We start from the raw sequence: 22,869 nt of genomic DNA on the forward strand, positions 1-22,869 counted from the left end.
TTGTTATTGAAATCTGTGATAACCTTACAGTCGCGGTAGGGGTAGTTAAGACAATTAGTGTTAGTTAAACTTTGAGAGGTTCAGGGCATAAACACGTTGAAAATATGACGCACAGCCCTATATTTTGACCTTTGAAAAAAATGTGGTGCATATAAATTTTCAATTCAAGGATGATTGTTTTCAAAACTTCATAATAAGTAAAAGTGGTGGTTTTGGTCGTAGAAGAAATTCCTATGGGAAATTGCATTGTTAATATTTACAGAAATTCAACCTACAATAAATAATATGGAAATCCAACTGTTCATTCCCTCTTTCAAATATGTGATGTTCAATTGAACATGCATACAACATGTTGGTTATGATAAAAGTTGTTAACCACGGTTAAGACAAACAAACATATTTATATGATAAATAATAATACTATATGATATTATCACATTTGTTTGAATGTAATCAATATATATTTGAAAAGCAGAAAAATGTACAATATGTATTTATTCAAGGGCCAGATAAAGGACGCCTCGGGGTGCGGGAATTGCTTGCTGCATTGAAGACTTATTGTTTAACGTCTGCTGTTGTCTATTCTAAGGTCAGGTTGTTGTCTTTTTGACACCTTCCCCATTTCCATTCTCAATTTGATTGATCGTTTCTGTACTCTTATTTTGAATTGCTGTTGATTTTATTTCATGCTAAGTTATTAATTGAAACTCTACGATTGTTTTGGGGTTTGCAGTCAAAAACTCTGCTGTATCGCCTATTTTATTTATTCATTCAAGCTGTCAGTTTTATCCCACTTTCCATATGGAAAATTGAACCCCATCTTTAGATTTTCCAGAGCTATAAACACTATTGTATAAAAGCGAACGTACATTTGCCATTCATTTTAATTATACAGGGGAAATAATAAAGGGTTTCAATTTTTCAATAAGGATGTCAATGTCCTGTTGTGGAAAATTAATCCTTTTTAATTTTGGATTTTGGATTTTGACCCAGGGTTAAATTTTCAATGGTGAAAATTTCACTGGGTTCACTTTCTTAGGGTCCAATTTTTTATGACATCCTTTTGACAAGATATTGTTTCATATAAACTTGCACAGTTCAATGCATACATTATTTTCTCACGTCACCTTCATTTTAAAACAGTAAATATCATCTTGTAACAAAGATTAAAACAGTATCCAGTATTTTACATTTGAACAATAAAGGTCCATTTCAAAGCAGAAGAAAAGTCTCAAATGGATGACAAGCATACATTTTTCTTTTTTTAAAATATACAGTCAGCCAAAAGTTAATCACCACCTATTTCTATTGCATGGATTTTTTTCACTTAAAAAAAATCAAATTATCCTCGAAAAATAGAAAATATTCATGTAAAAGAGGGACATGTAACATATATCATAAACAATCCATAAACTTAAGTTTGGTCACGAATGCAGGTTCTGTGCATTGATTTTTGCGTTCATAGAAATATTGAAAAATACACAAATCAGAAATGGAATTTTAGTTTCACTGCGATTTATTTTTTTTGCAACAATTTATCACCCAATATCAATAAAAGTCTCTACAAATAATCTTTGGTATATTCGGGAAATCTAATGTCAACATGTGAGTCCATATGATGTGTAATCATCTCTCTTCCGGTATAGAACCATAGCTCGGCATCTCACACTCTGTACAAGCCTTCTGGACTTTAGTTGAGCAAATTAAATAAATTCAGCAACAATCGTCCTCTTAAATCGCTAAGATTTTGCAAAGCTGGATCTCTGCAATTGAGATTTCTGCCAATAGCTTCCAGGACATGTTTGAAAGGGTTTAAACCTGGAGACATGGAAGGTCAAAAGAACCTTTTTAGTAGTGTCAACAGCTTCTGGCTCTGTGCACACGGTTACAATCCTTGCACTGTGTGGTCTAGTATTGTCGTATATGTACAAGGTCTTGACGCAAGTGGAAGACTATTAAAATGAGAGACTGCAATGTTTCTAAGCACCAAAATCCCTGTATGTCTGTCTGTTCATGCTACTCTTCAGAATATGCATACCCACATTACAATAGTATGAGAAGAAACCCCATACTGTAACATCACTGGCAGCGTATGCACATGCAGTTGTTAGGAAAATGATGTTTTGGTCCTACGAAAGTTTTTTTCTCCAGCCAAACTCGTATTCTGCCGTCCTTTGAATTTCAGAAACCAACTCTCATATGACCAATGAATATTTTGTTAGCTTCTCATGTTCCAGCGTTTATGGTCATAAGTCCTTTGAAACCCGAGTATACGGTGCCTGGCTATTAGTGCAGGTCTCACGACAACACAACGTACTCTTACATGTATGTAGCCTTTATGAAGTCGACAAACCTTCATATATTCTAACACAACCAACTTGAGTCCAGTGATAACTTAGCTTTGGGTCAGGAGTAAATGGGTTGGCTTAAGCACGTCCAATAAGCAGTCTGACATCACAATCGGTAGCTAGGTGGAGTTTTCCGGACCTTGGTTTATCATTTACAGTTCTTGTGTCAAAATGACGTTGTAAAAATCTGACAATGACGGTTTGATTAACAACGAAATGGTTACCTATGCTTCTATTGCTCCTACCGGCATTTGACAGGTCAATTGTTTGTCAATGTTCAACCACAGATAATGTACGTATTACCATAAGTCACAGTGACTTGGTGAAGGTCAAATTTCACCTTTACGCGAGACTGTAAGAAGATGATTTAAAAACAGTGTATTCGAAAACGTGCAGATGACCTTTAATAAAAAACTGCTTGGCGTGTTTATCGGAGTTTAATGTTCTTGGTTGTAATGAATTTTCTTAGTGTATGTTATAGGCAACACCAAATATAAATATTTTTTTGCAATAGTTAACAATTTATATTTAGGTGGTGCTTAACTTTTGGCGGATTGTATATATGTACTACGATCAATCAATTTGAAACATTATATAAGCTTTAAATACATAAAATAAATTTTGCAGATGTTAGATTACAATCAACAAAATCTAAAATTACAAGTGAAAGGATTATTTATTCAGCCTGTTTGAGGACAAACTTTAAAATCAATAAAAAAAATGTATAATTTTTTAACATACTCGATTATAAATAAAAATATCACCTTGTGCATTATGATCATCAGCTTCATTGAGTTTTGTAACAACAAGATACATTGCATCTTGGGACAGAAAGGTTTGATGAGTGTGGTAAAATTCTTCATCTCCTGCAAAATCCCACAGCAAAAATGTAGCATATTCCTCTTTGTCATGTACATCAATTTTAGACTCAGCAGATAGCATAGTTTCGAAATTCTTTGCTGCTTGATCAGAGGATTTGTTTGGCTGGTGGGGAGCATCTGGTGGTTCTGATACAGGTATAGCTGCTTCTGGAGGTTTCATTGTTTTATGTTGATCAGATTCCATCTCTGATTTCTTTGAATCATCGAAAGATGTTACTGGTGTGTTACCCTTCATGTCTCTGTGGGATTCAAATGGTCTTTTGTCCTCAAGTTGTCCTACATACTGTTTTAAAAGTCTTGCTTGAGTTTGAGTATCTTCATTGTTTTCTATGATTAGAAAATAACAATATTAGTTTTGGACTAATATGTAGCGTAACAAAACTAGAGGCTCCAAAGAGCCTGTGTCGCTCACCTTGGTATATGTGAATATTAAACAACGAACACAGATGGATTTATGACAAAATTGTGTTTTGGTGATGGGTATGTGTTTATTGATCTTACTTTTCTAAACATTCTTGCTGCTTACAATTATCTCTATCTATAATGAACTTGGCCCAATAGATTTTGTGGAAAATGTTAGTGAAAATTTACAAATTTTATGAAAATTGTTTAAAATTGACTAAAAAGGGAAATAACTCCCTAGAGGGTAAATTGCCCATGTTGGTCATGTTGACTAATGTTTAGGTCTTACTTTGCTGTTTACAGTTTAGCTCTATCTATAGTAATATTCAAGATAATAACCAAAAACAGCAAAGTTTCCTTAAAATTACCAATTTAGGGGTAGTAACCTAACAACGGGTTGTCTGATTCATCTGAAAATTTTAGGGCTGATAGATCATGACCTGATTAACACTTTAACCCTGTCAGATTTGCTCTGAATGCTTTGGTTTTTGAGTTATAAGCCAAAAACTGCATTTTACCCCTATGTTCTATTTATAGCTGTGACGGCCATCTTGGTTGGTATGACGGGTCACCAGACACAGTTTTTTTAAACTAGATACCCCAATGATGATTGTGTCCAAGTTTGGTTTAATTTGTCCTTATAGTTTCAGAGGAGAAGATTTTTCTAAAAGATTACTAAGATTTGTGAAAAATGGTTAAAAATTGACTATAAAATGCAATAAATCCTTCGGGGGTCAAATTGGCCATTTTGGTCATGTTTGACTTATTTGTAGATCTTTTTTTGCTGAACATTTTTGCTGTTTACAGTTTATCTCTATCTATAATAATATTCAAGATAATAACCCAAAACAGCAAAATTTCCTTAAAAATACCGATTCAGGGGCAGCAACCTAACAGTAGGTTGTCCGATTCATCTGAAAATATCAGGGCAGATATATCTTGACCTGATAAACAATTTTAATTCAATCAGATTTGCTCTAAATGCTTTAGTTTTTTAGTTATAGGCCAAAAACCGCATTTTCCCCCTATGTTCTATTTTTAGCCGTGGGGGCCATCTTGGTTGGTATGCCGGATCAGCAGACACAGTTTTTAAACTAAATATCCCAATTATGATTGTGGCCAAGTTTGGTTTAATTTGTCCTTTAAGTTTCAGAGGAGAAGATTTTTCTAAAAGATTGCTAAGATGTACGAAAAATTGTTAAAAATTGACTATAAAGGGCAATAACTCCTTAGGGGTCAATTGACCATTTTGGTTATGTTAACTTATTTGTAGATCTTACTTTGTTGAACATTTTTGCTGTTTACAGTTTTATCTTTCTATAATAATATTCAAGATAATAACCAAAAACAGCAAAATTTCCTTAAAATTACGAATTCAGGGGCAGCAACCTAACAACAGGTTGTCAGATTCATCTGAAAATTTCAGGGCTGATAGATCATGACCTGATTAACACTTTAACCCCATGTCAGATTTGCTCTTATTGCTCTGGTTTTTGAGTTATAAGCCAAAAAACTGCATTATACCCCTTTGTTCTATTTTTAGCCGTGGCAGCCATCTTGGTTGGTATCCTGGGTCACCGGACACAATTTTTAAACTAGATACCCAAATGTTGATTGTGGCTAAGTTTGGTTAAATTGGGCCCAGTAGTTTCAGAGGAGAAGATTTTTGTAAAAGTTTACAGACAATGGAAGCCGGACGAAGACGGACGCCGGACGACGACGGACGCCGGAAGATGGACCCCAAGTGATGAGAAAAGCTTACTTGGCCATTTGGGCCAGGTGAGCTAAAAATGAGAAAATTCTTAAGACAAAGGTATCAAATATTATTATAAATGGCGAAAGATACCAACTTCGTACTTAAAAAAACAAACTGACAACAGCCGAAGGAAAACAACTGCGGAGAAAACAAGACATAGATTTCGTTTCATGCAAAAAAAAAATAAACAATATCAGCAATCTTTGGCAATATTTAGCGACTCTTTTCATAATACAAAAAACTCCAAAGAACCTAAATCGCTCACCGGTTATTTTTTGCTTAAATTTTTGTCCAATTATTATTTTTGATTTTCAATATATATTAATGAGTGGTTCAAAAATGCCATTTAAATGTTTTTTATCTTGTCATATTTTCCATTTTGGCATTTAATCATGAATTTCCATTTGGGATACACTTTATAAACTAGATATTCTAAAGAAAATTCAGTGTAAGTTTGATGCTATTTTGTCCAGTAGTTTCGGAGGAGAATATTTTTGAAATAGTTTACAACGACAGACGACGACGACAGATGACGGACGGACTTTAAGTAATGACATCAGCTCAGATAGAGCCTTTGGTGCCCCGGTGGCCAATACTTATATCCTCTTTTAGAAAAACCATAGTAAAATCTTCATTTTGGTTAAGTATAAGAACATTCTTTCTAAATTTGTACCGATAATTCACTTCAAAACATGACTTTACAGAACTTGATACCAACATATATATGAAAGACTATACCATCAGACCATTATGATAAGTGTACCTGATAATGACACACCATTTTTTTAAACACCATACCTTCTTGTTTATTCCATACGCCATCATCAGACATCGCTTTGCATTTAATTTTATGAATTTCTATTCCATTTGTACTCGTAACATCTGTAATGTCTTCACCAAACAATCTTCTAATCAATGATGTCTTTCCAGCCCCTTTTTTCCCAACAACTACTAAACGTATGTCTCTCTTTTTCTCAGATCCTGACTCAAGTAATTTTAGGTACAAATCTATTGATCTTTTGTCAGCCATTAATTTGATCTCAGTTGGAACCATATTACCTGCAATGATTTTTGTTCATGAAGAATTTTTTTATATAGAAGAATATCACAACTTTACTCCATTCAATTAAGTATACACATATAACTATTCTTTGGTGTGCCTGTTTTTACTTTTAACTTTATTTAATTTTAAATGTTTTGTTAGAATCTGTAGTTTAAATTTACATTCAAAAATGTTATATCTTATTTAATATTTTATCGACAAACAGACGGACAAATATATGGACATGAGAAACACTTAATGTGTCCTCCGTTGCGAGTAAGGCACACGGATCATAAAAAAAAACCAGCTATATTATCCTAAGGTCCTGTACTTTTTAAATCAAAACATATAACAGCATGCCACATACAGCATAAAATATATCATGGTATATACTTCCTCAAAGTCAGGATGCCATTTATGCATCAATATTGAAAAAGCTATAAAATGCCTATTTTGACCATAAAATGTCAAAATTGTACATTTTTGCAGAAATTCTATAAAATAAAAGTTTAAATCCTTTAGTGTCATGCTATTTGACAAATTGACACCATCAAATTATTTACGGAAGTTCAGATTCTATATTTACAGATTTCACCTCTAAGAGACCACAATTTATTTCGTAGTGCATTTCTTTTAGAACATAAATGAAAATAAAAAAAATCCCACCTGCACTTTCTCAAAGAAACTTTTACAGTGTGTTGTACTACTTATAGGACAAATTATATCAAAATTATAGAAAACTTCATCGGCTCTAACTCAAAATATGGACAATTTTATGTTTAGGGCGTCTTGAAATCTTTTGACAGCTTCCGAAATGCTAATTCTAAACCTTTTTTAGCTGGACCAAATCACTACTTTCCTTTAAAATTCTGGAATCAAATTTGTTTAGTGTTATTTCACCCCCTACTTGCAATTTGAGGCATTAAACATGGAGAAATAAATTTCGAAGGGGTATAAAAATTAATGGTAAGTAACCCACTGTCAACACTAGGGACTATAGGGGGAACAACGAAAGTCAAGGGACGACAATTGTGGTCTCGGACCACATTATCTACTTAACTGTGTCTCTGAGAAGAAAAAACTTCAGTTAATCTAGCATTTTCAAAAAGCAATTTTTTTCACCACGCTATAGTGAACTTTTATACATTGGAATAACCGGACATTTTAACTGTTAACAAAACTTTGATTTTTTTAAATACTAAGGCTTATATACATCAGGAATAGATTACCTTAAATGTATTTGGCAAAACGTTTAGGAATTTTTTGTCCTCAATGCTCTCCAACCTTGTGTTTTATTTGGATATAAATATTTTTTGATTTCAGCGTCACTGATGAGTCTTTAGTAGACGAGACGCGCGTCTGAAGTAAGTTTAGTACTAGTATCTATGATGAGTTTATTTATGGACAACTACTTTCAAACTGGCAAAAAGGTTTTATATCTATCTCATTTAATTTCACAATAGCAGCAAACAACTGCCTATATCTGCTTGGAAAACATTCGATCATTTATGGAAACTAGAGGCTCTCAAGAGCCTGTGTCGCTCACCTTGGTCTATGTGCATATTAAACAATGGACACAGATAAATTCATGACTAAATTGTGTTTTGGTGATAATGATGTGTTTGTAGATCTTACTTTACTGGACATTCTTTTTGCTACAATTATCTCTATCTATAATGAACTTTGCCAAAAATAACACTGAAAAATATTTTCTAAAAATTTTAAAAAAATTTATGAAAATTGTTAAAAACTGACTATACAGGGCAATTACTTCTTAAGGGGTAAACTGACAATTTTGGTCATGTTGACTTATTTGTAGCTGAACATTTTTGCTGTCTACAGTTTATCTCCATCTATTATAATATTCAAGATATAACCAAACACTGCAAAATTTCCTTAAAATTACTAATTCTGGGGCAACAGGATGTCTGTTTTGCTCTCAATGCTTTGGTTTCAGAGATATAAGCCAAAATCTACATTTCGCCCCTTTGAACTATTTTTAGCCATGTCGACCATCTTGGTTGGATGGCAGGGTCACGCCACACATTTTTCAAACTAGATACCCAATTGATGAGTGTGGGCAAGTTTGGTTAGATTTGGCCCAGTAGTTTCAGAGGAGAAGATTTTTTTAAAAGAATAGTAAAATTTTTGAAAAAATTACTATAAATGGCAATAACTCCTTAATGGGTCAACTGGGTCAACTGACCATTTTGGTCATGTTGACTTATTTGTAGATATTACTTTGCTGGACATTATTGCTGCTTATAGTTTATCTCTATCTATAGTTATCAAAGGTACCAGGATTTTAATTTAGTACGCCAGACGCGCGTTTCGTCTACATAAGACTCATCAGTGACGCTCATATCAAAATAGTTATAAACCAAACAAAAACAAAGTTGACGAGCATTGAGGATCAAAATTCCAAAAAGTTGTGCCAAATACGGCTAAGGTAATCTATGCCTGGGATAAGAAAATCCTTAGTTTTTCGAAAAATTCAAAGTTTTGTAAACAGGAAATTTATAAAAATGACCACATAATTGATATTCATGTCAACACCGAAGTGCTGACTACTGGGCTGGTGATACCCTCGGGGACGAAACGTCCACCAGCAGAGGCATCTCTAATAATATTCAAGATAATAAACAAAAACTGCAAAATTTCCTAAAAATTATTAATTCAGAGGCAGCAACCCAACAACGGGTTGTCCGATTTGTTTGAAAATTTCAGGGCAAATAGAACTTGACCTAATAAATTATTTTACCCCTTGTCAGATTTGGTTTTAGAGTTATAAGCCAAAATCTACATTTTACCCCTATGTTTTATTTTTAGCCATGGCGGCCATCTTGGTTGGTTGGCAGGGTCACGCCACACATTTTTAAAACAAAATACCCCAATGATGATTGTGGTTAAGTTTGGATTAATTTGGCCCAGCAGTTTCAGAGGAGAAGATTTTTGTAAAAGTTTACTAAGATTTACGAAAAATGGTTAAAAATTGACTATAAAGGGCAATAACTCCTAAAGGGGTCAACTGAACATTTCGGTCATGCTGACTTAATTGTAAATCTTACTTTGCTGAACAATATTGCTGTTTAAAGTTTATCTCTATCTACAATAACATTCAAAATAATAATCAAAAACAGTAAAATTTCCTTAAAATTACTAATTCAGGGGCAGCAACCCAACAACGGGTTGTCCGATTCATCTGAAAATTTCAGAGCAGATAGATCTTAACCTGATTAACAATTTTACCCCATGTCAGATTTGCTTTAATTGCTTTGGTGTTTGAGTTATAAGCTAAAAAACTGCATTTTGCCCCTATGTTCTATATTTAGCCATGTCAGCCATCTTGGTTGGTTGGTAGGGTCATCGGACACATTTTTTTAAACCAGATACCCTAATGATAATTGTGGCCAAGTTTGGTTTAAGTTGGCCCAGTCGTTTCAGGAGAAGATTTTTGTAAAAGTCAACGACGCAGCACGATTTAGAGTTTATTTGTCTAGATCTTGCCTTGCTGATCATTTATGTGATTTAGAGTTTATTTGTCTAGATCTTGCCTTGCTGATCATTTTTGTGATTCAGAGTTTATTTGTCAAGATCTTGCCTTGCTGATCTTGTTTGTGATTTATAGTATTTATTTGTCTAGATCATGCCTTGCTGATCATTTTTTGTGATTTAGAGAGTTTATTTGTCTAGATCTTGCCTTGCTGATCTTTTTTATGATTTAGAGAGTTTATTTGTCTAGATCTTGCCTTGCTGATTTTTTTTATGATTTAGAGAGTTTATTTGTCTAGTTCTTGCCTTGCTGATCTTTTTTTATGATTTAGAGAGTTTATTTGTCTAGATCTTGCCTTGCTGATCTTTTTTGTGATTTAGAGAGTTTATTTATCTAGATCATGCCTTGCTGATCTTTTTTATGATTTAGAGAGTTTATTTGTCTAGTTCTTGCCTTGCTGATCATTTTCATGATTTAGAGTGTTTATTTGTCTAGATCTTGCCTTGCTGCTCTTTTTTGTGATTTAGAGAGTTTATTTGTCTAGTTCTTGCCTTGCTGATCTTTTTTGTGATTTAGAGAGTTTATTTGTCTAGATCTTGCCTTGCTGATCTTTTTTGTGATTCAGAGAGTTTATTTTTCTAAATCTTGCCTTGCTGATAATTTTTGTGATTAAGAGTGTTTATTTGTCTAGATCTTGCCTTGCTTATCTTTTTGTGATTTAGAGAGTTTATTTTTCTAGATCTTGCCTTGCTGATCATTTATGTGATTTAGAGTTTATTTGTCTAGATCTTGCCTTGTTGATCTTTTTTTATGATTTAGAGAGTTTATTTGTCTAAATCTTGCCTTGCTGATCATTTATGTGATTTAGTTTATTTGTCTAGATCTTGCCTTGCTGATCTTTTTTATGATTTAGAGAGTTTATTTGTCTAGATCTTGCCTTGGTGATCATTTATGTGATTTAGAGTGTATTTGTCTAGATCTTGCCTTGGTGATCATTTTCATGATTTAGAGAGTTTATTTGTCTAGAGCTTGCCTTGCTGATCATTTTCACGATTTAGAGAGTTTATTTGTCTAGATCTTGCCTTGCTGATCTTTTTTTATGATTTAGAGAGTTTATTTGTCTAGATCTCGCCTTGCTGATCTTTTTTATGATTTAGAGAGTTTATTTGTCTAGATCTTGTCTTGCTGATCATTTTTGTGATTAAGAGAGTTTATTTGTCTAGATCTTGCCTTGCTTATCTTTTTGTGATTTAGAGTTTATTTTTCTAGATCTTGCCTTGCTGATCATTTTTGTGATTCAGAGAGTTTAGAGAGTTTATTTGTCTAGAGCTTGCCTTGCTGATCATTTTTGTGATTAAGAGAGTTTATTTGTCTAGATCTTGCCTTGCTGATCATTTTTGTGATTTAGAGAGTTTATTTGTCTAGATCTTGCCTTGCTGATCTTTTTTATGATTTAGAGAGTTTATTTGTCTAGATCTTGCCTTGCTGATCTTTTTATGATTTAGAGAGTTTATTTGTCTAGATCTTGCCTTGCTGATCTTTTTTATGATTTAGAGAGTTTATTTGTCTAGATCTTGCCTTGCTGATCTTTTTTATGATTTAGAGAGTTTATTTGTCTAGATCTTGCCTTGCTGATAATTTTTGTGATTTAGAGAGTTTATTTGTCTAGAGCTTGCCTTGCTGATCATTTTCATGATTTAGAGAGTTTATTTGTCTAGATCTTTCCTTGCTGATCTTTTTTATGATTTAGAGAGCTTATTTGTCTAGATCTTGCCTTGCTGATAATTTTTGTGATTTAGAGTTTATTTGTCTAGATCTTGCCTTGCTGATCTTTTTTGTGATTTAGAGAGTTTATTTGTCTAGATCTTGCCTTGCTGATAATTTTTGTGATTTGGAGAGTTTATTTGTCTAAATCTTGCCTTGCTGATAATTTTTGTGATTTAGAGTGTTTATTTGTCTAGATCTTGCCTTGCTTATTTTTTTGTGATTTAGAGAGTTTATTTGTCTAGATCTTGCCTTGCTGATCATATATTTGATTTAGAGTTTATTTGTCTAGATCTGACTTGCTGATCTTTTTTTATGATTTAGAGAGTTTATTTGTCTAGATCTTGCCTTGCTGATCTTTTATTTGATTTAGAGTTTATTTGTCTAGATCTTGCCTTGCTGATCTTTTATTTGATTTAGAGTTTATTTGTCTAGATCTGACTTGCTGATCTTTTTTATGATTTAGAGAGTTTATTTGTCTAGATCTTGCCTTGCTGATCTTTTTAATGATTTAGAGAGTTTATTTGTCTAGATCTTGCCTTGCTGATCTTTTTATGATTTAGAGAGTTTATTTGTCTAGATCTTGCCTTGCTGATCTTTTTTATGATTTAGAGAGTTTATTTGTCTAGATCTTGCCTTGCTGATCTTTTTTATGATTTAGAGAGTTTATTTGTCTAGATCTTGCCTTGCTGATCTTTTTTACGATTTAGAGAGTTCATTTGTCTAGATCTTGCCTTGCTGATCTTTTTTATGATTTAGAGATTTTATTTGTCTAGATCTTGCCTTGCTGATCATTTTTGTGATTAAGAGAGTTTATTTGTCTAGATCTTGCCTTGCTTATCTTTTTGTGATTTAGAGAGTTTATTTTTCTAGATCTTGCCTTGCTGATCATTTTTGTGATTCAGAGAGTTTAGAGAGTTTATTTGTCTAGAGCTTGCCTTGCTGATAATTTTTGTGATTAAGAGAGTTTATTTGTCTAGATCTTGCCTTGCTGATCATTTTTGTGATTTTGAGAGTTTATTTGTCTAGATCTTGCCTTGCTGATCTTTTTTTATGATTTAGAGAGTTTATTTGTCTAGATCTTGCCTTGCTGATCATTTTCATGATTTAGAGAGTTTATTTGTCTAGATCTTGCCTTGCTGATCTTTTTTATGATTTAAAGAGTTTATTTGTCTAGATCTTGCCTTGCTGATCTTTTTTATAATTATGAGAGTTTATTTGTCTAGATCTTGCCTTGCTGATCATTTATGTGATTTAGAGTGTTTATTTGTCTAGATCTTGCCATGCTGATCATTGTTGTGATTTAGAGAGTTTATCTGTCTAGATCTTGCCTTGCTGATCATTTTTGTGATTCAGAGAGTTTAGAGAGTTTATTTGTCTAGAGCTTGCCTTGTTGATAATTTTTGTGATTAAGAGAGTTTATTTGTCTAGATCTTGCCTTGCTGATCATTTTTGTGATTCAGAGAGTTTATTTGTCTAGATCTTGCCTTGCTGATCATTTATGTGATTTATAGTTTATTTGTCTAGATCTTGCCTTGCTGATCATTTTTGTGATTTAGAGAGTTTATTTGTCTAGATCTTGCCTTGCTGATCATTTTTGTGATTTAGAGAGTTTGTTTGTCTAGATCTTGCCTTGCTGATAATTTTTGTGATTAAGAGTGTATGTGTCTAGATCTTGCCTTGCTGATCATTGTTGTGATTTCGAGTTTATTTGTCTAGATCTTGCCTCGCTGATCATTTTTGTGATTTAGAGAGTTTATTTGTCTAGATCTTGCCTTGATGATCATTGTTGTGATTTAGAGAGTTTATTTGTCTAGATCTTGCCTTGCTGATCATTTTTGTGATTTAGAGTGTTTATTTGTCCAGATCTTGCCTTGCTGATCATTTATGTGATTTAGAGTGTTCATTTGTCTAGACCTTGCCATGCTGTTCATTTATGTGATTTAGAGAGTTTTTTTGTCTAGATCTTGCCTTGCTGATCATTTTTGTGATTAAGAGTGTTTTTTTGTCTAGATCTTGCCTTGCTGATCATATATGTGATTTAGAGAGTTTATTTGTCTAGATCTTGCCTTGCTGATCATTTATGTGATTTAGAGTGTTTATTTGTCTAGATCTTGTATTGCTGATCATTTATGTGATTTAGAGTGTTTATTTGTCTAGGCCTTGCCTTGCTGATCTTTTATGTGATTTAGATTGTATTTGTCTAGATCTTGCATTGCTGATCATTCATGTTATTTAGAGAGTTTTTTTTTGTCTAGATCTTGTCTTGCTGATCATTTATGTTATTTAGAGTGTTTATTTGTCTTGATCTTGCCTTGCTGATCATTTATGTGATTAAGAGTGTTTATTTTTCTAGATCTTGCCTTGCTGATCATTTATGTGATGTAGAGTTTATTTGTCTAGATCTTGCCTTGCTGATTATTTATGTGATTTAGAGTGTTTATTTGTCTAGATCTTGCCTTGCTGATCTTTTATGTGATTTAGAGTTTGTTTGTCTAGATCTTGCCTTGCTAATCATTTATGTGATTTTTGTCTAGATCTTGCCTTGCTGATCATTTATGTGATTTAGAGTGTTTATTTGTCTAGATCTTGCCTTGCTGATCATTGTTGTGATTTAGTTTATTTGTCTATCATAATGAGGCTTAACAGAAAAAGGTCTCTCTAAATATCATGTCTCTCTCTAAATATCATGTCTCTCTTTAAATATCATGTCTCTCTTTAAATATCATGTTTCTCTAAATGTCATGTCTCTCTCTAAATATCATGTCTCTCTCTAAATATCATGCCTCTCTCTAAATATCATATCTCTAAATAGCATGTCTCTCTCTAAGTAGCATGTCTCTCTCTAAATATCATGTCTCTCTCTAAATATCATGTCTCTCTCTAAATATCATGTATCTCCCTAAATATCATGTCTCTCTCTAAATATCATGTTTCTCTCTAAATATCATGTCTCTCTCTAAATATCATCTCTCTCTCTGAATATCATGTCTCTCTCTAAATATCATGTCTCTCTCTAAATATCATGTCTCTCTCTAAATATCATGTTTCTCTCTAAATATCATGTTTCTCTCTAAATATCTTGCTTCTCTCTAAATATCATGTCTCTCTGTAAATGTCTCTCTCTAAATATCATGTTTCTCTCTAAATATCATGTTTCTCTCTAAATATCATGTCTCTCTCTAAATTTCTCTCTCTAAATATCATCTCTCTCTCTGAATATCATGTCTCTCTCTAAATATCATGTCTCTCTCTAAATATCATGTCTCTCTGTAAATATCATGTCTCTCTAAATATCATGTTTCTCTCTAAATATCATGTTTCTCTCTAAATATCATGTCTCTCTCTAAATATCCTGTTTCTTTCTAAATATCATGTCTCTCTCTAAATATCATCTCTCTCTCTCTGAATATCATGTCTCTCTCTAAATATCATGTCTCTCTCTAAATATCATGTCTCTCTGTAAATATCATGTCTCTCTAAATATCATGTTTCTCTCTAAATATCATGTTTCTCTCTAAATATCATGTCTCTCTCTAAATATCATGTTTCTCTCTAAATATCATGTTTCTCTCTAAATATCATGTCTCTCTCTAAATATCATGTCTCTCTCTAAATATCATGTCTCTCTCTAAATAGCATGTCTCTCTCTAAATATCGTATTTTTCATGATAAAAGGCAATAAACAGTTGTGCTATTAGTGCATGATGTGCCCGTCGCATTTTCAGAGAATAAAGTTCAATTACCTCTCAATGTCATATTAGAAATTTATGAAAATCAAAAGGGAGCTTACATCAATAGATATCTATATACATCAAAGTTTAATGATAATTACTGAAAGTATTTTAGAGTTATTGTCCAAATACTTGGAAATCACCCCTTTGTTAAGAATAAAACCCCAAAACTCGCAAACATAAATTTTAAATTTATAAAATTCTAAAGGAAGCTTACATAAATAGATTTAAACAATTTCCTAAATTCTTATGAAAACTGCTGAAAGCATTTTTGAGTTATTGTCCAAAAACTGGAACACCCCCCCCCCCTATTTTATGAATAAAAACCTGTAACTTGAAAACATAAAATCTAAAATGTCTAAAACTTGAAAGGGAGCTCATGTCAATAGATATAAATAATTCACCAACATTGCTTGCAAGTTTGGGAAAGCATTCTTGAGTTATGGTCTGAAAACTGGAAAAATCCCTTTTTTTTTTATGAAAAAAAAAAAAACTAAAAGGAGCTCACGTCAATGATTATGAACAATTCATAAAATTTTTATGCAAATTGGTTAAAGTGTTTTCGAGTTTATATCCGACATGTTGAAGACAGATGGACAGCCAGACGGACAACGGTATACCATAAAAAGTCCCGTAAACAGGCGTATAAAAATGGGAAAAAAAATCGTAAAATTTGCCATTGATGGGCAATAACTGATTTCTATAAGAATTTGTCTAACAGTTTAGACATTTATATGGACAATTGGTAGAGCTCATTATTCTGAACATATGTTTCCTTTCAAACTTTCTCTATTTATAACGTTTAAAAAAATACTAGACAAAACTTTTTATTCCTATGTGCAAGTTTTAGAAATGACAGCCATTTTGGTTGGTAGGAAAGGTTATCTGACACATTTTTAACTAAATACCTTGATGATGATATTGGCCAAGGTTGGTTAAGTTGTCTCAGGATTCAATTGACCATTTTGGTCTTGTGAACTTATGTGTAGATCTTATTTTGCTGTTTACAGTTTATCTCCATCTATTATAATTATATTCAAGATACTAACCAAAACTTTAAAATTTCCATAACATAACCAATTCTAAGGCAGCAACCCCACAAGAGGTTGTCTGATGCCTCTTAAAATTTCAGTTCAGAATATTTTTACTTGATATACATTTTTATACATGTCAGATTTGCTTTCAATGCTTTAGTTTCAGAGATATAAGCCAAACACTGCATTTTACCCCAATGTTCTATTTTAGCCATGGCCGCCATCTTACTAGATGCGCAGGGTAATCAGAGATTTTTTTACTGCACACCCTGAGGATGATTGAGGATGATTGAGGCCAAGTTTGATTTTATTTGGCCTAATAGTTTCAGAGGAGACATAATTTAAAAAGAAATCTGTAAGGCACACCTGGATGTATATGCATCTTCAACAATGGACACCCGTTAACATCATAGACCCAGGAATGGGGGTAATCGTAATCTGTAATCGTAATCTATTGTAATTGATTACATTTTTTCCAGTAATCATAAGTCATCTGTAATCGAAGACATTTTCGATTACATGTAATCCTAATTTAATCGATAACAGCGAAAATCATGATTACGATTACATTTCGATTACTAAAGTAAAGTAGTTTGATGAAATATAATATAATATATAATATAACCTTCTTAATGAAAACATGTATGTATTCATCGCTTTGAAATTCTGATATGACAGCTGCCTATATATTTATATCTATTGTCTCAAGCTGCTTTATGATCACCCAGATCCCCTACCATAATTTACTTTATATCTAGCTTTTGAAACAAATCAAAATAACATTTCAAGACATCATAATTATTTGGATTATAGTGACCAAAGAACAAATTTGAAGAAGAATATATGGTTTAAGTCATCATAATTTTCTGTCATTACATACACTTTGTACCTTTTTAATTGTTCTGGTAGCAATTGCTGTTTAAGAACACACTGTTTTTGGCAAGATGAAGATAGATGCTGGGAGGTAGTTTCGTGATTTTTTAAGGGGTCAAGTTTTCAGTATTTGTCCAACAAACTAGAGCACTTTCCATTTTACTGTTTGTGAGATAAACCAGTTTAATTGTCAAAATACAGTCAAGGACACTTAATCGCCTACTGAGCCAAAAGTTTATGTTACGCTATTTCCTATCATATATTCATACACCAAATATAGTTAAACTATTGCTTATTGTATCTAAGAAAGGGACTTAACCATCAAAACATATTATTAACTAATAGACCATGAAATGTGATCAAAGTCAGATGAAACCTGCCAGACCGACTTGTAAACCTTACAATAATCCCATACACACAATATAGTTGACCTGTTGCTTGCAGGAACACTGCGATACAGAAAACACAAAGACTTAACATTGACCTATGACCTATTGACCTATGAACAATAAAATTAGGTTGTTAGTTTTCTCAATTGAATTGTTTCATAAATTTCATGTAAAGGCCTACTATTCTCATTGCTGAAAGGGGTACGGTTGCCTATAATTGCTCTCATCCACTTTATTTTAACTTTGGTAGATATTTGTCTCATTAACAATCAAACCACATCTCCTTATTCTTATATCAAGGTCAGATGAAAACTGCAAAACAGACAGAGATATAAGATATGGTATGATGCCAAGGAGACAACTGTCCATCCAAGTCACAATTTGTAAAAGAAAAGCCATTTTAGGTCAAAGTACGGTCTTCAACACGGAGCCTTGGCTCACATCGAACAGCAAGCTATAAAGGGTCCCAAAAATGACTAGTGTTAAACCATTCAAACGGCAAAACCAACTGTTTAATTCTATAAATAAACTGTTAACACAGAGAAATGTCTCGCCTTTTTGTAATTTTGATAATGCAAATGTTGAAATTAAAAAAAAACAATACTTAAGTTAGTTATGCAATATTCAAAGTCAATGAACCACGACCGAAGGTACATGGCTAACCAATCTCCATGGAAATGAGATGTGCCAATGCTTATACAACTGCATACCATTGACTTAGTTTAAACATTTTTATACATAGTGGATTTGGAATATTGCAACTAATATTAATCCCTGTCCACTTAGCAGGTGCCAGTGCTACCCTGTAGCAGCATTAGCCTGCTCTTTTATCGAAATCTACAAGGGTGTCTTTTACGTGCAAGAGATATGGCCGTCTCCGACGGACTATCATCGTTTCTCAAGACCATACTCGCAAATGGTGTGAAAGGACAGTTGAAAATTCAGTTCCTGAAATTTTCTCCCCAAAACAGGGATCGATCCAGGAACCTTTATGTAAGTAGTCTGGTGCACTAACCACTACACCAAGGCTCCATACCATAGATTTATCATAAGGTGTTCCCTTTAAACAAACCTAAACACAAACATTAACTTGTAAACTATAGATATTTGAAAAAGTTTCAAAGTCAATGAACCATGATGAAGGGGTGATACTATATAATCTCCAAGGAAACAAGACTTGCAAATGACAATACATATGCATATCATTGACTTAACATTAGCTATTCATCTTAAACTGATCTAATCACAAACTAACACACGTGAACTAAGCAAAAGCATTAAAGTCAAGAGACCATGACTGAGGAGGCAGGGCCAAATATTCTCCATGGAAATGAGATGTGCTAATCCTTATAAAACTGCATTCCAATTAACATTTGCCTACCACTAATGGTTTCCCTTGAATTGACCTAATCACAAACTAATACCTGTAAACTAAGCAAAAGTTTCAAAGTCAATAGACCATGACTGAGGGGGGCGCCAAATAATCTTCATGGGGGAGCCAAATAATCTTCATGGAAATAAAATATGCCGATGTTTTTACAACTGCATACCAAATATCATTGACCTACCACAAGTGGTTCAGCATAAATTAGACCTAATCACAAACTTATACAATTGTTGACGCAGCTGCCATCGCCGACGCCGGAAACAACATACCTGTGTCTCACTTTTTTGACTCCGTCAAGGAGAGACAAAAACAAAAAGCGAGAAACACTTATGAACCACATCAACAAACAACAACTACTGAACATCAGGCTCCCTCACAATTATTCTATACATGAAATATAGTTGACTTACTGTTTAATAGTACCAGAGATACTGACTTGACAAAGCAAACTTTATCTGAATCACTGATTAAATACATGATTGGATTGTTATCCCTTTATCTCACATTCAATGACTTTTGTCGCAGGTCAGACAAAACATATGGTTTCTAACAACTCTTATGTTAGGGTGTCATCTTTACAATGAATACTTTTCGTGTTGAAATAATTCTAGCAAAGTAGAATATTCCTTGCTATTGCAGAGTACAAATTAGCATGTACTATATATGACCATATAGTTTGATGGTACTTTAACTTGCTATGTCATGTATTTTACATATTAGAAAGCTGCTGACAATATAGCTTCATAGTTTGTTAGTATCTTAGTATCATAGTGATTAATATCATCAATACAATGAAATTAATTGGATAATGTCGTACAGTAAACATGTTGTCATTCTGCAATTCCTAGAGTGGGGGTAATCATGAAAATGTGTTAAAACTAATGAAATAAAAGTCAATAAAAATTACCTTCTCTCCCTTGTTCAGCAGTTACACCTGAAGATTTCTCTGACATGACAGTCTGAAAAATGAAAAATGCACTGTAAATTAGTCCTATAACATATGACTTCGCATTCTTATTAAATTTTTAACGTTTTTATACTGATATTTTCTTTTTCTTTTTTTAATGCGAGGGTGGCACATTGATAGTAAAAAAAATATATCAGAACAGCAAATAGAAAAAGTAAATAATGCCCCCGAGGTCATATGATATAGGACTAAACAGATTACTAGCAGTTAACTGACATGCCAGCTCCAGACTTCAATTAAACTGACTGAAAGATTATGATTTCATCATATGAACATCAGGCACAATCCTTCCTATTAGGGGTTTAGTATCATACCATCATAACATATATGATAAGAATGGTTCATGATTAAATGCAAAAACATGAATGGAAACGCCGCTTTTCGATCTTTCAAGAACCATACCTCCTGAACGGTAAAAGTCAAAATCGTTATTATTGAACTTGACCTCCAATTTGTCACCAGTAACAAGATACAACAATTTGAAAAGCTTTGGTTGAACAGTTCATGAGTAAATGCATGGACACGACTGGAAACTCCATTTTTCAATCTTTCAAGAACCCTAACTCCTGAACGGTAAAAGTCAAAATCGTCATTATTGAACTTGACCTCCATTTTGTCATCAGTAACAACATATTAAAATTTGATAAGCTTTGGTTGAACTGTTCATGAGTCAATGCAAGGACAACATTTGGTTGCTGCCCACCCGACTGCCCGCCGTACATCCCCAAATCAATAACCGACATTTTTGTCACAAAAATCTGGTTAAGTCACAAAAATCCGGTTAATAATATATAATACAATGGCCCACATTACATGAAATATATTGAACATTTTCCTATTTTGCAAGATAAACGAGAGATATATTATAAAGTTTAAAGGAACAGGTTGTTTTTGAATTTGTAAAATCCCCTTGCAGGTATTTTTGTTCATACAATAGTTACACATTATGCAGGAAAAACCTGGCTTTCTGATCATTTTGACCAAGTGTTAAAGTTTTAAAGAGAAAAAACAGAAATGAAAATAAACAAGAGGCACAAACAAACTTGTATTACTCACCTTGGCATTTTTTTCAAAACTAAATTGGATTCATTACTTGATAGATTGACTGTGGTTAAGACAACTTTCACAGATATTGGAAAACCATTAAAATTTGTAAAAAATGTCATTTAAGGTGAATAACTCCTATGGTCCATTGTTATTGGTCAGGCTGACATTTATAGATCATGTTATATTGAACTCTTCTGCTTTAAACAGTAATTTTTACATACATGTATCTCATAAACAATGATAAAGTTTGTATTTTTTTTTAAAAGAAACAAAAAAAGAAAACAAGCATTTGGAGACTATTGCATTGCAATACAGCCCCCCACCCCCCTTCCCCACCTGTTAAAAATTCATTTTATCGAAACAAAATTATAATTTGATATATCAACTGTCATGTTGTTAACTATATAACAAATATTACATCAATATCTTCAACTATGACGGAATAAGATGTGGTAAACTGAGTACCTGTGTGAATGCCAAGAACCATAACTCTACAAACTGATTATCAGAACCAAAATAAAATTTGATCTTGAACTATAACTTGTCAAGGTAACACTATGTACTAAATATCAAATCAATATCTTCAAGCATAATAAAAAAAAGGCTTTTTGAAAAATTGATTATTTGCATGAATTTTTCAAGTCCAAGGACAAAAACTCAGAACAAAATCATCAGTCCGGAATACAATCTGAACTTGATCTGTAACCTGTCATGGCCAAACTATATACCAATTATTAAATCATAATCTTAAAGCATGAAAAACTAGAGGCTCTAAAGAGCCTGTGTCGCTCACCTTGGTCAATGTGCATATTAAACAAAGGACACAAATGGATTCATGACAAAATTGTATTTTGGTGATGGTGATGTGTTTGAAGTTCTTAATTTACTGAACGTTCTTGCTTCTTACAATTCTATAATGAACCTTGCCCATAAGTAACAGAGAAAAATATTTGTTAAAAATTTACATAAATTTACAGAATTAATGAAAATTGTTAAAAATTGACTATAAAGGGCAATAACTCCTTAAGGGGTCAATTGACCATTTAGGTCATGTTGACTTATTTGTAGATCTTACTTTGCTGAACATTATTGCTGTTTACAGTTTATCTCTATCTATAATAGTATTCAAGATAATAACCAAAAACGGCAAAATTTCTTTAAAAATTACCAATTGGAGGGCAGCAAGCCAACAACCGATTGTCCAATTCATCTGAAAATTTCAGGGCAGATAGATATTGACCTGATAAACATTTTTATCCCATGTCAAATTTCCTCAAAATGCTTTGGATTTTGAGTTATAAGCCAAAAACTGCATTTTACCCCTATGTTCTATTTTTAGCCGTGGCGGCCATCTTGTAAAAGATTACTTAGATTTATGAAAAATGGTTAAAAATTGACTATAAAGGGCAATAACTCCTAAAGGGGTCAACTGACCATTTCGGTCATGTTGACTTATTTGTAAATCTAACTTTGCTGAACATTATTACTGTTTACAGTTTATCTCTATCTATAATAATATTCAAGATAATAACCAAAAACAGCAAAATTTCCTCAAAATTACCAATTCAGGGGCAGCAACCCAACAACAGGTTAACCGATTCATCTGAAAATTTCAGGGCAGGTAGATCTTGACCTGATAAACATTTTTACCCCTTTCCTCTAAATGCTTTGGTTTTTTAGTTATAAGCCAAAAACTGCATTTTACCCCTATGTTCTATTTTTAGCCGTGGCGGCCATCTTGGTTGGATGACC

The 22,869-nt window shown here is 33.0% G+C and overlaps 1 protein-coding gene across 1 annotated transcript in view; it reads right to left on the minus strand.

Moving 5' to 3' along the window:
• The window catches only part of LOC134699914 (uncharacterized), a 72,996-nt gene that overhangs the window by 27,865 nt on the left and 22,262 nt on the right, over nucleotides 1-22,869 (minus strand). The window contains exons 7-9 of the mRNA XM_063561311.1: nucleotides 20,011-20,062; nucleotides 6,186-6,446; nucleotides 3,113-3,556 (exon numbers count right to left, since the gene is read on the minus strand). Of these exons, the coding sequence (XP_063417381.1) occupies nucleotides 3,113-3,556; nucleotides 6,186-6,446; nucleotides 20,011-20,062 (757 nt within the window). The remainder of the gene's footprint in view (nucleotides 1-3,112; nucleotides 3,557-6,185; nucleotides 6,447-20,010; nucleotides 20,063-22,869) is intronic.

This window comes from Mytilus trossulus, unplaced genomic scaffold, assembly GCF_036588685.1.
Source record: "Mytilus trossulus isolate FHL-02 unplaced genomic scaffold, PNRI_Mtr1.1.1.hap1 h1tg000103l__unscaffolded, whole genome shotgun sequence".
In the NCBI taxonomy this organism is placed as follows: Eukaryota; Metazoa; Mollusca; class Bivalvia; order Mytilida; family Mytilidae; genus Mytilus; species Mytilus trossulus.